A 14,538-nucleotide genomic window follows, 5' to 3' on the forward strand; every position below is an offset into this window, starting at 1 on the left:
AATCTAAGATGACTAGATAGTGAGGGAACATTCTGGCAAAAGAGCTACAGCCGCAAAGAGAATCCGTTCTAACTGTGTATGTCATTTATCTGGGTTAATGGAACTGGCTCAAGTTATTTTCGTAAACCGTTCATTTATTTGCACTGTAGTGTATTCTGAAGAAAGATTCCTGAAGCTTACTCTTGATTAGATTCAGAACTTAGTTTCGTTCCCTTGTCGGACGGACGACGGAACGGACGACGGAACGGACGCCGGTAATTTGCCGTCAATTTGTCAACCGCCATCATCAAGTATACTTTCCAGCTCTGTAACCTCATGTCAAAAGATGATTATCAACCATTTCCAGGCAATTCCAGTTAGTCTTTGCATCATCATCCGGAAGGACCTTATAAGCAAGGAACAAATGAGCCGGGTAATTAGCACAATCTTGAGTACAATCATCTCAGCATCACTGCGACAGTCTCAGGATTTCTTCTACTCTTCTCTTGAAGTATCAACAGGTTTACCTTGCCCCAAATTCTTTCAATATGTCCAAGCCCTCTTTTGTTCACTACACTACTGTCACCCGCGATATCGACGCCCCAATCTGCGAAGTTTGGGGCCTCGTGGCAGGCTTCGGCGCCGAAAAGGCCTGGTACCCGGGCGCCAAGTCAGTATCCCTTGAAGGGTTCGGACTGGGCAGCGTCCGCACTTTCAACTATGTCTATCCCGCGGGCAAGAACAAGGGTCAAGAATATACCTTTTCCGAGGAGCTCACAGCCTATGACGCCTCCAAGCACTCTATGACCTTTCAAGTCCGAAGACCTGACTATCCGGACATGATCGCTTTTGGAACAACCGTTTTGGATCAGCTCGCGTCAAACAAGACTCGATTCCGCTGGATCGCCGAGGGCTCTCCCTTACCAGATGAATATATGGCAGTTTTGCGCGAGGATCTCAATGAACGGTTCGATGGACTTATTGTCGCTATTGCCAATCAGCTAGTCTAGGGGCATTTGGTTTGGTATGTCGGAGCGGACAGAATGACAGGATAACTTGGTATTTCTCCTTTGTTGCAATGGCCGACTCAAGCTCTAAACAATGGTCAGAAGTTGAACATTTCTAGGAGAGAGCTTGATTATCTTCAACACGACAAGAATGCGCTAACTTGGAGAAACGAGGGAAATTCTTTCGAGGCAGAGACCAAAAGAATATGCACGTCCGCGTCAGACAAAGCTTATCGGTACTTTTGCATGTCCCTGCATGTGTCTCCTTAGGTTAGATTGGTGGTATTAGAAGCAATTACATCGCCCAGATTACCTTCCAGGAGCTGAAGGGGAAACTGCGACCAGATTCGCCATAATTGATCGCCTCACCTCTTATGTTCCAATATCTTTCAACTAGTAGATACGTAGAAGCACACACGGTATCTGCGTTATTTGAGGCATCTTACTTTCCGGTCCTGACTACTAGAGTATTGGCAAATTCCTGCCACAACGGCCCCCGGATACTCTTGGAATGATCAGCGCTGATCAATGGCCAACAAAGTAAATTTCCCCTCAAGTCTTAGTGACCATACGTGGCTCATAAACATTGCTTTGATATATAGAAGCAAAGCCAGAACTTTGCCGTCGTTGGGCACAGACACAAGAGTACTGCCTATTATTTTCAACTATTGGCATTGAAGCGTAACTCGTGCTGTGCCCCACACGCGTTTCCTGTCATGCCAGGAGCCGTGGGGTTTTCCCGATCCCATAGCCGGGACCCACTCGGGGGAAATAGTTGATGAGTTAGAAAGACAAACTAAGCAGGTTTCTTATTTAGTACGGAATAGTGCACCGTACGGCGTATGAAAAAGTACTGGCCAAGTGGGTCGCATCCAAAAGAATCGGTGACCTCCCGCAGACCGAAGGATTACGCTAAATCAGAAAATGCGAACATGCCACATGGTGGCTCTGGGATTCCATACTGGCCGGCTGGGATGATAGTGCTAGCCCCTGAGGCCAGGCCTCGTCCCGGAGTTGCGAGCTCGACTAGTAGAGGGCGGCATCCTCCGGAGCGTGTCGATAACCTGAGAAATAATGGCTTTTCAATACATTGGCCTCAGACAGAAACAATTCGATATCCTGATGAAAATAAACATTGGCTCCGTCTACTCTAAATTCATAGAGTCATATAGAGTCATTGAGTCTGGATTAATGAAAAATCACAGTACTATCTGACTGACTCATCAACTACGTTCACTGTTCAACCCCTTGATTCAGTGTTGCATTTTGCATTCGCTTCTGGCAAGGGGGTGCGACCTCGTCTCGGTGACGACTGGGATTGGGGGCCAAAAACGCCCCCCGGATGTCAACCCCTCCATTCCAATTAGCGCAATACAAGAGTGCATATGGTGTAATTGTATTTTGTAGCAATTCGTCTCAAGTCAGCCAAGTGGTCGGCGCGGACTGCGCACTGCGCACACTTTAGGTTGTCGCTTGGCACATATTATTAGCGTGGCACTGTCGTTCTACAAGCCTTGTACTTCGAAGGACATCTGCAAAATTTAGAATTTCACGTCTTCTGCTTTGCTTTCAATCTTCAGAGGTGCTCAAAATGTCGTCCCCTTCGGTTTCTGCAATGTTACAAGATATTGCCTCAACTGGAAAGGCACTTGAAAACAATGAAGCTGGTGCAAGAGAGGGCCTTATTGAACTTGGCCGCGCTTTGGTCGCGCAGCTGGAAATCCCGAGCGAGTTCATACAGCACAGCTTCTGGGCACAGGTAAGAGGAGCTGGCTTTACAGGAGATCTACTTGGTGGCTGTTTTCGTTTAAACTAATGGCTTGAGTTATAACAGCCCGCTATGTCCTCCATCATCCGCCTTGCCGTCGATATCAATTTGTTCCAGCATCTCAAGGAGGCTGGCGACGCCGGATTTGAGCCTAAATTACTGTCTGAGAAGACCGGGGTCGACGTTATCCTGCTTCAACGCCTCTTACGCCATCTCGTAACCATGCACGTCATCGCATACTACAACGGAACATTCCAAAGCACAATATTGAGCAACGAGCTGGCGAAGGAAAAATACCAGCATAGCATCTCGTTCTGCTACGATGCATCAAGACCATCCTTTGGGGGTCTCCCCGAACTTTTCAAGAAAACAGGCTACAAATCTCCTACGCTTGGAGGAACAGACGGTCCATTCCAGGCCGCACACAACACCCAGCTCCCTTTCTTTGAGTGGCTAGTCTCGACGCCGCCCCATCTCCAGCATTTCGATTCGTTCATGGCGGCGTACCGAGCCGGTAAGGCTGATTGGTACGAGCCTGGATTCTATCCTGTCTCCGAGCGCCTGATTACGGACTGGGATAGTAGCGTCAGCGACGTGCTACTTGTAGATGTAGGCGGCGGGAGAGGTCACGACGTCGCGGCTTTCACGTCCCGGTATGGCTCCCACCCTGGTCGGATCATTCTCCAGGATCGAGAGCCTGTCATTGCTGGCGTGCTGGCTTGTAACAGCAACAAAGTGCAGCGATTCGAGGTTCAAGCCCATGACTTCTTCACGCCACAGCCTATTCAAGCGGCGCGAGCATACTACCTTCACTCTATTCTCCACGATTGGAGCGATGAGGATGGGGTGAGGATCCTACAGAACCTGATCCCTGCTCTGAAGCCAGGATATTCGAGGGTCCTGCTCAATGAAATTGTGGTCAGCGAGGAGAAACCGACTTTGGCAGCCACGAGTATGGATTTGATGATGCTGGCTCATTTTGCAGTCCGGGAACGAACTGAGGCAGATTGGAGAGCAATTTTGGAGAAGGCTGGGCTCCGCGTGGTGAAGATCTACACTTATCCTGGGGTTGCGGAGAGCGTGATTGAGGCAGAGCTTGTTTGATTCACAGAGTTCATGTATTATCATAGACCATCTTAGAAATGATACGTGATGTATCCATAGATGCCACGCGAGTCATGAGCTTTGCAAGCGCCCCTAATTACATAGGATTAATTGATGCATGAATTTACCATGCCGCCTTGACTCGCTTAACATTAGGTATCCTCGTCCATGAGAGATCACATTTGCCGAAACGTCCACAAGGTATAGTGTGGGCCCGAACGACGGCGGCCTACACCGCAAGTAGCCCACTGTCCGACAGGCTCTTAGCATAATTACAGGATACAAGGGATATGAATCGTACGTTCGGGCACTTCTCTTCCACCGACTCCGTCGTATGCCCCTGACATGAATCAGACTACTGCAGCACGCCATCTTGACGGTCTAAGGCCCGGCTCATTCGGTGTGGATCGTCGGCGAGTATGACAGGTCCGGGGAGCGACCAAACAGGGTGGAGCTTCTCGAAGATCCACTCCTAGCAAGGTTGTATTCTGCCATGGCTTTCTGACTCCACAGAATTCGGTTCCCTTGTTTCGGTGGGCTATTTCCTTGGCTGGTTCTGCGATTGGACTATCTTTCTGATTCGGCTTGTCCCCGGGCAGTTTTCCTTTGTTTTACTGCCTTTAGTTCCAGCCTATGGATTAGAAACCCGGTATATGGCCAAGGGAATCCTGCGATATGTGGTGGCAAGGTCGCTTCGGCCTGTGAGGCGATCTTTGTCGGACTTGGTTACAAAAAGCATTTGAAGGATTTGACCTGCATGTTCTAGTGCAACCGATATTGGCAGAACAAAAATAGCGGTTGTAATCAAAATCAGGTTCAACCGGCAATCTACGGTGTATGTTTAATATGTTAGTCGATAGGACCCCGCTGAAAGGTAGGACATGTCAGACCGCGAGATCTGGCGAGCCGGTACGAAGTCCATATGGCAACCTTGAATACCGATGTCGACTTCAGCGAGAGTCGAGCGACTGAGATCCACCTAATCGGCTGGGTCTTTACCGGCATTGCCATTTTGACTGTTTTGTTGAAGCTTGTCTCCCGTGTTGGGGTTGTTAAGAAGGCTGGCTGGGATGACTTTTTCATCTTCTTCTCGCTGGTAAGTCCAGAGGAGATTCAACAAATCGCTCATGTCTAATGCTTTCCCCAAGGCTCTCAGCATCATTGCCACGGCGTTCGTGTCATACTCAGTCACTCTTGGCCTGGGTCGACACACCGCAGCGGTCATCGCTGAACATGGCATGGAAAGAACGGCGATGACGGCCAAATGGCAGATTATTGGATTTCGTATGCTCCTTTCATATGCCCACTTTTCTCACAAGATCCAGCTAATTCTCAAGCAGCATTTAATATCGGTTCGTCAAAGCCAGAAATTTTCATTAATTCCGGTCTCTCCTAACATACCTACCTAGGCGCATTCAGCTTCCCTAACATTTCCATCTCCATCCTCGTCAGCAATCTCCTCGATCCGAACGTTCTCCGCACGCGGCTTCTCTACGGCATGTCGATACTACAAGTCATCTTCGCCATGGTCTCCGTCTTCATCGTGTTTCTACAATGCCGACCAACCCAGAAGCTATGGGACGCTTCGATAGACGGTACATGCTGGGATCCGGCGGTGTTCGACGACTTCTCGTACTGGGTCAGTGCGTACACAACGATGACGGACATTATTCTAGCGATCGTCCCAATCCAATCGTTCTGGAACCTGCAGATGCGGTCCTCGAAGAAACTGAGCGTGTGCATCATGATGGGACTGACGCTACTTTCCGCCATCGTGACGATCGTGAAAGCGACGTATTTGCATCTGTTTACTGATAAGGTGGATCCACGTAAGTCTTTCGTCTAGGAACCTTCGGTTCCGTCATAGCTGACATGGCTGGTTTAGTTTGGAACGTCGTTCCACTGGTAATCTGGGGACTGTAAGTGACCCCTTGTTCTTTGCTCGCCACGAAACCCTTCAATGCACTCAACTCATATTTTCCAGTATCGAGCAGAATGTCGTCATCGTTGCAGCCTGCATTCCAACCCTCCGCCCCTTTTTCCGTCGCGTCTTTGGCACCAAAGGATTCACTACCAGTGGCACCGGCACCGGCACTTCTCGCACCCACTCTAAATTCGGCATTCATCTCTCCTCGAACCCTACCCACACAGGGACGAAGCACTCCATATCAGTATCGGAGCTTCCGCTTGATGAGAGACAGCATAGGGGCGATGGATATGATGCTGAGAGCAATGATAGTCAGCAAGGGATTTGGCGCACCAGAGAGGTGCGAGTTGAGAGTGATGCCGAGGAAGATGAGCGTATGATGGATAGGAATTATCGGGAAGGGGTGCCAGAGAATCTGCGGAGTCCGAGGTAATGCTATAGAAATATAATAAAAGCGTCCGGTATATTTTGCCTTCTTGCCCAACTACAGAACAAGGAGGCGGATCTATCACTTTATTGAAGGCCTTCTCAAGACAATACCTTTCCAATTTCACACATCTATTTCCTTTCTTCCACGGGTTTACCAGAAATACATAAAGTCTCAATACAGTCCTACTCAACGTTACACTCTTGATCACTTAGCATAGACTTGTGTTTGGGCTATCAACTAAGAACTACCTCGCCAGGTATACAATTGTTGCCTGTGTTTACATAACAAACTCTTATAATTCTTTCTAAGTCCCAGATGTTCAGTCTCTGGGCAATCCACTCAAAGGGACCCGAGCCTGAGATGTTCTACTAGGCGCATTGAGAGATGGAAGCCAAAAAGAAGTCTCTCATCCTAACAGACAATCTCCATATCAAACCTCATTCCAACCCGCCGCTTGGCGCATTCGCAGACCCAACATAAACATTGTAATTGTAAAACTCACACTGGTCCTTGATGTCCACCCCTCCCTTCCCTTCCAAGATAACCTTCCCTCCGCGAGTTACCGAGAACGACTGAGCACCAACGCCCATAGTAAAGTTCTTCGTAACAATTCCAGCTCCAACTTCAACCGACTCAGCTCGCTTAGACCCACTTGTTACCGTCAAAGTCGCCGGTTTTGTAAGCAGCGTTGTCACAAACACACTATCCGACAACATCTCAAGACCCCTAGGCGGACCAAGAGGGTCCCGGGAACACCTCACATTCTTGGGCGTTGGCCGGTACCAGTAAACTAGTTGATCTGATTTGACTTCCGGTGTTGATGCTCCGGATTTGTACGCCGCGATGTACGGCTCGGATATGATTCTCCATGCGTCATGCGGGAACCCTTTTGCCCACTGCGAAGCGCCATCGTCAGAGTGTTGTGCTGAATATGGGCCGATGTAATGCGATTCGCCATAGTCTGAATAATCGTGCGGTTAGCTGCGTGCGCAAGAAGGACGTTTTCGCAGTGAGTCTTACCATTCCAAGAAATGATCTCAATCAACTGTGGTTTCATCTTCAGCATCTGTTCCCATCTAACGGTGATCAGGTCTTCGCAGATGAATACCCAATTTTTCGAGTTGAAGTGGGTCGAAAACCAAGGGGAGACCGCTATTCATAACATGTCAGCCTATTCAACCAGGTAATACCTCGACTCGAGACATAAAAAAAAGGGAAATCCCCAAACATACGAGCCATATAAGCCCTCCCTCCTAGATTTGCAATATACTTATCATCCCAAATAGTTGTCATCGGGCCAGGGATAACACTATTCCCACCATCCGTCGGCCACGCATACCAAGAAAAAGCCCCATCAAGGGAAGTGCTAATCGATCTCAACTGGGCAGGGTCCTGGAGATGCGGGACCGCGAAAATCGGATGTTGTGTCCCCCTTTTCACAGGGCCCCAGTCAAAGTAGTCTCCGACAAAGGTACTAACCAGCGCGGCACCGTTGTACTGTAGCTGGGCAGGATGACTGCTGTAATTCTGCATGTACGATGTGATCTTGGCGGTATCGCCGTTGTTCCAGTATACAAAATCAAATGAGATGAAGACTTTGAAGTCGACCTGAGAGGCGGCTTCGTAGGCGTTGGCGAGCTGCTTGGGAGTGTACCAGTCGATGCTGGCGCAGTTCAGGGCAAAAGCATCAATGCCAATATCCTTAGCGAGTTTCATGTCAACTTTCCAGTCTGCGACAGTGTAGTTCTCTACGATTCCGACCTGTTTGAGACATCAGCCGCTTTCCCCATGGATGTGGAGGGGAACCGGAACTTCAATTTTTACGTACCATGAAATGGGCAGTGACATATCTAGGTGCAGTTTGAGTTAGTTCGGGTTTATCGTCACGGCTCTGGACGCTCAGCTGCGATGAGGGCCCAATCAGAGCGAAGAAAAGAACGATGCAGATGACCCATTGGAAGGGCGATCTGCGGTTGACAGTCAGTCTAGCCATAATACAATGTAAACCCGAGGGAACCTATTTAGAATTCAGTTGATGACTTTCGGGGCTTTAGCAGCGCGGCGATGGTTTGGGATTCATATAAGGAGCTTCCTTGCTGCTACTGACAAGGTAGGACCCAAGCCAGCGATGACAATTAAAAACCCCCAATGTGACGAGAGATGCATCAGCAGGTCTTCTTGTGTAGTGCCTCTCCTCAATACAGCATATTACACCCTGCTAGTTAATGTTGCATTCCACGCACGTTTCCATTTCGGTCTACCCCGGAGAGATGTCATAGATCAATTCCGGGTGGCCAATGTAACCCTAATATCCATGCATACTTGCAAGGTGCATATATTATCAAAACCATGTCATCCCCTAAGATATCCTACCCGGTCGCACATAGGATTAGCTTGGGTGTTGGGATACTGAACAGGATGAAACATTATGGTTGACAAAAGCCGCTCCAGTGAATGTGCTGTGACTGTCCTACCAGTCTGACAATCCTTCCAACCGCTCAATCGTCCTGGTTCACATTGTTCTAATAAACTTTCTGTTTCCACTGTTGTAATCTACTACGAATAGTTCATCCGTGGCTTCTCCCTATTCTCACAGTTGAACATTTGGTTTTATAAATTTCCTTCTGATAGACTGCGCTCACTACTCACCACAACTACCCAGCTGTTTATAAATCTTATAACTACATTTCCGCTGAAGAATGCAGTGTAACGTTCCATCAGCGCCCGGAAGCCAAGATCCTGGTAGCGGCCTATGGCAAGAAAGGCTAACACAATCACAAGGCCCAAGCCACCCGGTAGAAATGTAACATTCAACAACATTGGGTCTTGTGACAGCTGCTTAATTCTCCGATAGATGCGGTTGAAATAGTTTAGGATGGACTGTGTGAATCCTGGCCTGGCTTTCCTGGATTACCCTGACCGCTTGGCTCAATTCTCTTTCGCTGGCTTTTGGCCGGGATGCCAGTGGTAGGTATGATAAGCAAGGTTGAAATCGATATCCCCATCATGCACCATAGAGTAATTATTTTGCTTGGAGATTAGGGATCCGTTGTCTTGAACATTGTACAAGCTGATATCTTAATGCGCGGGGTCGGTTCTTCTGAATCCGGACCTCTTATGCAGCCAAACTATTAAGGAATCAGACGGGCCACTAGGCTCAATGCCGAGAAGATATCAAATGTTACGTTGCTTCCTATGATAGTATGTCGATCATATATCCCGCGGTAGGCACCGCCGAGATGTAACATATACTACATGCCAAAAAGCCGCGGCATGATTGTCATGCAAAGTCAGACGAGACCTCTAATCATGTACAACTAACCGACCCCTCCGGAAACCTGCGGGATCGCGCTAAGGGCGCGATCCCGCCAGCCAAACAGCCAGACGGGTCATACGGCCAATTTTAATGCTTGAAGCTATTCAAACTCGAATATCTCAACAAATATTGAAGCTATTGAAATAAAAATAAATACAAATGAAACCTCTATTCTTCTGCTTTTCGACACACTTTTCAAATTTTTTTTGAATGATTTCTCGCTCCAAACACGCATCAATAAGTTCGGGAAACACTTGAGCATATTTTCACTTTCATTTCTTTTTTTCATTGCTAATATCGATATTCATCTCTCGACATTTCATTGACTATATAAAATAACTTGATATAACTCCTCCAGAACGAAAACAACATTTAAAAATCTTTGCACGCTCTGCACGTTATTTAAAAGATTCTGTATAGCGTTGTATCTCTTTCTGCATAATCTCTGCATACAAAACTAATTGAATTGCTTCATTAATGATCTTATTTAAACCATCATATAAGAAGAAAGACTCAATATCATGTAAATGAAGAATCTTATTTTGCAATATTTTGAAGCGCTCAACCGTTTTTAATATACTGCCAACTAACATAATATTATAACTGCTAGACATTAAAAAAGTTGCTGACCGCGCAGATTCAGCAAAATGATCAAAAACGATTACTAAATTGAATAACGATATTTCTGTTTTTTTGAAATCATGTTGGATAATCGTTTTGTTAAAATTTTGATACAAATTGTCGAAAAAACATGTAAAAACTCATTTTTGTTGAAATGACCACATCCCAAATACATTGCATTGAATACTGCTTTAAAATGTCAGTGTTTCATTGCATGAAATACACCAACGTCAAAAAACTGTAAAATATGGCTTAAATGAAACAAAAAAAAATAAAATAATATTGTGATTCTCGCAGAATTCAACAAACTTTTTCTTACAATGAGATTCGAAACCGTCACAAATAAATAATGTATATTGACCTTTTCGCTTATTTTTAATATCACGTCAAAAATTTTGAATCCATTGAAAATCTAATTCATCTGTTATGAAGCCATTTTCGAACGTAACAACATAATATTGATCTTCAATAATAATGACATCAAATCATTTTTGAATAATATTATTTCCGCGTAAAACAATAAATAACAAAACATTCCATTCATCAATTAAAATAACTTCAATTACCGTGATCGATTCTCACTCGAAAAAGATATCAATATAAGACTTATCTCCAACTAAAAGTTTCAAATAATTATTCATTAATTTCTGTCTATTCCTATACAGAAGCCTATCTCATCAAAATTCTATATATCATTTTGTACAATTCCATTGATTTTGATAACCTTTTTTAACAATTCAAACCAAACAGCGATATTGGCTTTATCTTAAACTTGTTTTCGCTCGATTTCAATTGTTTGAAAGCATTGTTTTTTGTATTAAAAATAGCGTTTAAACCAACGTTGAAGCCAATGTTCTTCTACTACCGACAAAGGAATTGTTAAATTAATATGAAACCTTTTTAAAATGACATTAATTACATTCACAATCATTCGAAACAATGAACGAACGAGATAGCCTTCTAAAATGTTTAAATATTGACAGAAAACTTTATCTTTCTCTGGATTCAACTTCAAGTTGATGAATGCTCGTTGAACAAAAAAGACTCTATCCTTCCATCTTACATCGAAAATTCATCGATTGAAATTAAATTCTCGCACAGTTTTTGAGACACTCAGTTTTTTTTGATTACGTAATGCGCTAATAACTGCGAGAATTCTATCTTCAACTTCCTGATTGAATTTGGCCATGTTGTGGTGGAATAATGACGCGTTGAAGTAGGAGGATGCAATTATTGAAGAAATTGGCCGTATGGCCCGTCTGGCCGTTTGGCTGGCGGGATCGCGCTAAGGGCGCGATCCCGCAGGTTTCCGGAGGGGTCGGTTAGTCTTTCCCGCATGGAGCCTAGTCGGTTTAAAAGTCACTCGCATCCACATACTACATAGTATGATCAAAAGGAGATCGGACTCACGGTCGACTGGTGATACAGCCACTCATAACCTGAACGGCCTTTCCCCCAAGATGTAAAGACTCCAGGGTCCTGGCTCCATCGATGCCTATACCAACCTCCGTATCAACCAACATATTGCTTTCCCGCCCCATTTCAACCCCCTGAGTGATTTCAAAGGTAAGAGACGTCTCCTGGAAGACATGCAAGCTCAAAAAGCTCGACAGAGCACAAGCCGCACTTCCCGTCGCAGGATCTTCCATTCTCTGATTCACCATCCTCGTTCGGATCTTATGAACACATCTCCCGCCAATCGACTCACTGCCCAACCGGACGAAATAGTAGCGGCGCGTAGCCCATCCTTCCCGCCAAGAATCATCCAACAGGTCGACCGGCAACTCCGACAGAGCGCCAACACGCACGGACCCCAGCAATTCGAGCGACGACAGCTCAATAAGCGCAAACGTCATTCCCTTGACGATACTGAAGAGTGGGGCCCCGCGCTCTGCGTCTGCGACGGCATTATCAAGCTGCGACTGCGATCTTGGTTGCTCGAGTCCGGGTAGCCGCCGTTGGTGTAACCGGACATTGTGCGGGATTGCAGCCCGCAGAGCACCATTAGGGGACTCCTGGATGTTAATCGGGCCTGCCTTTGCATGCAGAGTGCGCACGCCACGCGGGTACAGGAAGACTGCTGTGCCGATGGTCGGATGGCCGGCAAAGGGCAGCTCTGCCAAGGGGGTGAAAATATCGAAACGCCGCTCGGTTGAAGTCTCCGAGTCCTCTACATCGTGCACGAAGACGGTCTCGGATAGGTTGAATTCTCGAGCGATAGCTTGTTTCTGGTCCTGTGTCAAGGACACTCCGACTGGGATCGTCACCACCGCTAGTGGGTTGCCCTTGAATGGCGCTTCGGTGAAGACATCGACAAAGGTGAAGGGGAGCGGCGTTTCTGTCATTTTGCGTGAGTTGGCGTATCCCAGGGAAGTTGCCCTCCTCTATGGTATTTCTGGTTCTATCGCAGTACTAAGGAAAATTGACGGAAGTGTAGATTTTATAGAGGTGAACAGCTTTGATTGTGAGTCACCGCGCGCCGGCTAGAACCACGAGACTCTGTCTCGGCAGAAGATGTACAAACTGCCCAAAGCGTAATACGGAGTAGTATAGCTTCAGAGCGGATTGTGGATTGGACTCCATTCCAATGAATTCAATTTCTTGGTAGCTCAAGTGGGTCGAGTCAGGAATTCCGTCTTATCATTGCACGCCCTTCGATGACAAAGTGGAGACTCGGCAATGTGAACTTCGGGTTTCTTCGATTGCAGGTTTCATTGTGATTCATCTTCTTTAGGCACATCTGCTGACGACATATAAGTTGCAAGACGGGTTTCGTAGCTACAAACTTTGATTCCGCCATTACGAACACGCTCTGGAGCGATGCAATCGAGCAATGAATTAACTCCCTTCGGGAAGCCGATGCTGAAGCACTGGCTCTTTGATCCGGCATTTAAGAACCTCAACCATGGTCTGACTTCCTTCGCCGAAGGGGATGGCATCACGTAACTAATCTTTCTGCTTCAGGCTCCTTTGGTGCACATCCTACCTCGGTCCGCGATGTCCAGCGCAGCTTCATGAACAAAGCGGACGCACAACCAGACCCATATATCCGGCGACATCAGCATGACTATCTCACAGAGTCTCGAGAAGCCGTCGCGCGGATTCTAAATGCTCCGCGAGATGAATGCGTCTTCGTGAAGAATGCGACCACCGGTGTCGCCACTGTTCTGTACAACCTAGCCTTCCAACCCAAAGATGCAGTCATCTACTTCGAGCCCATCTATGGCGCCGTCGAGAAAGGTCTCGTTTCTCTACACGAGCACACGTCCCTGCAACCGCGCAAGGTGCGCTTCCAGTATCCAATTTCGGAGGTTGAGCTGGAACGTCGCTTCCGTGATGTCGTACAACATGCTCGTGAGGTCGGGAGCTTAAACGTTCGCGCTGCGGTGTTCGACCTTATCGTCAGTAACCCCGGCGTGAGGTTTCCATTCGAGCGTTTCACTACTGTTTGTCGAGAGCTTGGAATGTTGAGTATCATTGACGGCGCGCATGGCATCGGTCATATCCCCTTAAATATGCAAGAGCTGCAACCGGACTTTCTCGTCTCCAATTGTCACAAGTATGACCCTCCTGTTCACCCCCTTCTTTATTCAAGGCGAACACTAAACCAATCATCCAGATGGCTCTATACCCCCCGCAGCTGCGCCGTTCTCTACGTCCCAAAACGCAACCAACATTTCCTTCGCACCACTCTCCCCACCTCATGGTCTTTCATCCCCTCCCCCGACTCCCCCGAGACAGGCGTCTCCACTCTCTCGGACGCCAACGCGCCCTCCACGCAGTCTCCATTCGAACAGCTCTTCGAATTCGTCGGCACAACCGATGATTCAGCCTACATGTGTGTTCCCGCAGCCCTGAAATTCCGAGCAGAGGTCTGTGGCGGCGAAGACGCAATCATGTCATACTGCTGCCGGCTTGCCAACGAAGGCGCAGACATCGTCGCCCAGGCGCTTGGCACATCCGTGCTCCAGGAACCAGATCTAAAAGAGGGCGAGGAAAGCCGGATGCGCAAGTGTGCTATGACTACGGTGCGACTGCCTATCGCAATCGCTACCGCCGCCGATGTCAATAGCAATGTTGGTGCCGATGCCGAACTTGCGCCGTGGGTTACCCTCTCCGAACAAGACGCGCTGCGGGCTCTAGCACGCATACATCGTGGACTGATGGACGAGTATCGCACATTTGTGCCGGTTTTCCCTCATGGTCCGTGGTTGTGGGTGAGATTGAGTGGCCAGGTCTATTTGGAGAGAGGTGATTTCGAGTGGTTGGCAGCTGCGTTGGGGGAGTTGTGTCGCCGTGTGGTAGATGAGTTTCAAAGTTAGTGAGAAGAAATATCACAGTTGTCATGGCGTTACAGTACTTACGCTTCTAATATGAGGTCATGGA

The 14,538-nt window shown here is 47.3% G+C and overlaps 6 protein-coding genes across 6 annotated transcripts; 4 read left to right on the top strand and 2 right to left on the bottom strand.

Moving 5' to 3' along the window:
• Positions 1–527: 527 nt before the first annotated feature.
• LDX57_006064 (SRPBCC family protein) lies at positions 528–989 on the top strand (the record flags this gene model as incomplete). Its single annotated transcript, XM_046087753.1, has 1 exon — positions 528–989. One exon carries the CDS (start codon positions 528–530, stop codon positions 987–989), a length of 462 nt encoding a protein of 153 aa, XP_045943721.1.
• A 1,588-nt stretch (positions 990–2,577) lies between these two features.
• Positions 2,578–3,858, top strand: LDX57_006065 (uncharacterized protein; the record flags this gene model as incomplete). The annotated part of the gene is made up of 2 exons (XM_046087754.1): positions 2,578–2,745; positions 2,821–3,858. 2 exons carry the CDS (start codon positions 2,578–2,580, stop codon positions 3,856–3,858), a joined length of 1,206 nt encoding a protein of 401 aa, XP_045943722.1.
• A 922-nt stretch (positions 3,859–4,780) lies between these two features.
• LDX57_006066 (uncharacterized protein) lies at positions 4,781–6,330 on the top strand (the record flags this gene model as incomplete). Its single annotated transcript, XM_046087755.1, has 6 exons — positions 4,781–4,954; positions 5,007–5,142; positions 5,199–5,210; positions 5,268–5,687; positions 5,744–5,777; positions 5,843–6,330. The coding sequence occupies 6 exons, from the start codon at positions 4,781–4,783 to the stop codon at positions 6,216–6,218; spliced, it is 1,152 nt and encodes a 383-aa protein (XP_045943723.1). The 3' UTR covers positions 6,219–6,330.
• A 322-nt stretch (positions 6,331–6,652) lies between these two features.
• LDX57_006067 (glycoside hydrolase family 71 protein) lies at positions 6,653–8,208 on the bottom strand (the record flags this gene model as incomplete). The annotated part of the gene is made up of 4 exons (XM_046087756.1): positions 6,653–7,176; positions 7,236–7,367; positions 7,448–7,976; positions 8,044–8,208. The coding sequence occupies 4 exons, from the start codon at positions 8,206–8,208 to the stop codon at positions 6,653–6,655; spliced, it is 1,350 nt and encodes a 449-aa protein (XP_045943724.1).
• Positions 8,209–11,529: 3,321 nt separating this feature from the next.
• LDX57_006068 (PhzF family phenazine biosynthesis protein) lies at positions 11,530–12,505 on the bottom strand. Its single transcript, XM_046087757.1, has one exon. The coding sequence runs from the start codon at positions 12,495–12,497 to the stop codon at positions 11,559–11,561; it is 939 nt and encodes a 312-aa protein (XP_045943725.1). The 5' UTR covers positions 12,498–12,505; the 3' UTR covers positions 11,530–11,558.
• A 506-nt stretch (positions 12,506–13,011) lies between these two features.
• LDX57_006069 (uncharacterized protein) lies at positions 13,012–14,474 on the top strand (the record flags this gene model as incomplete). Its single annotated transcript, XM_046087758.1, has 3 exons — positions 13,012–13,060; positions 13,117–13,711; positions 13,772–14,474. 3 exons carry the CDS (start codon positions 13,012–13,014, stop codon positions 14,472–14,474), a joined length of 1,347 nt encoding a protein of 448 aa, XP_045943726.1.
• Positions 14,475–14,538: the final 64 nt, after the last annotated feature.

This window comes from Aspergillus melleus, assembly GCF_016097325.1.
Source record: "Aspergillus melleus strain CBS 546.65 chromosome Unknown contig3, whole genome shotgun sequence".
NCBI lineage: Eukaryota > Fungi > Ascomycota > Eurotiomycetes > Eurotiales > Aspergillaceae > Aspergillus > Aspergillus melleus.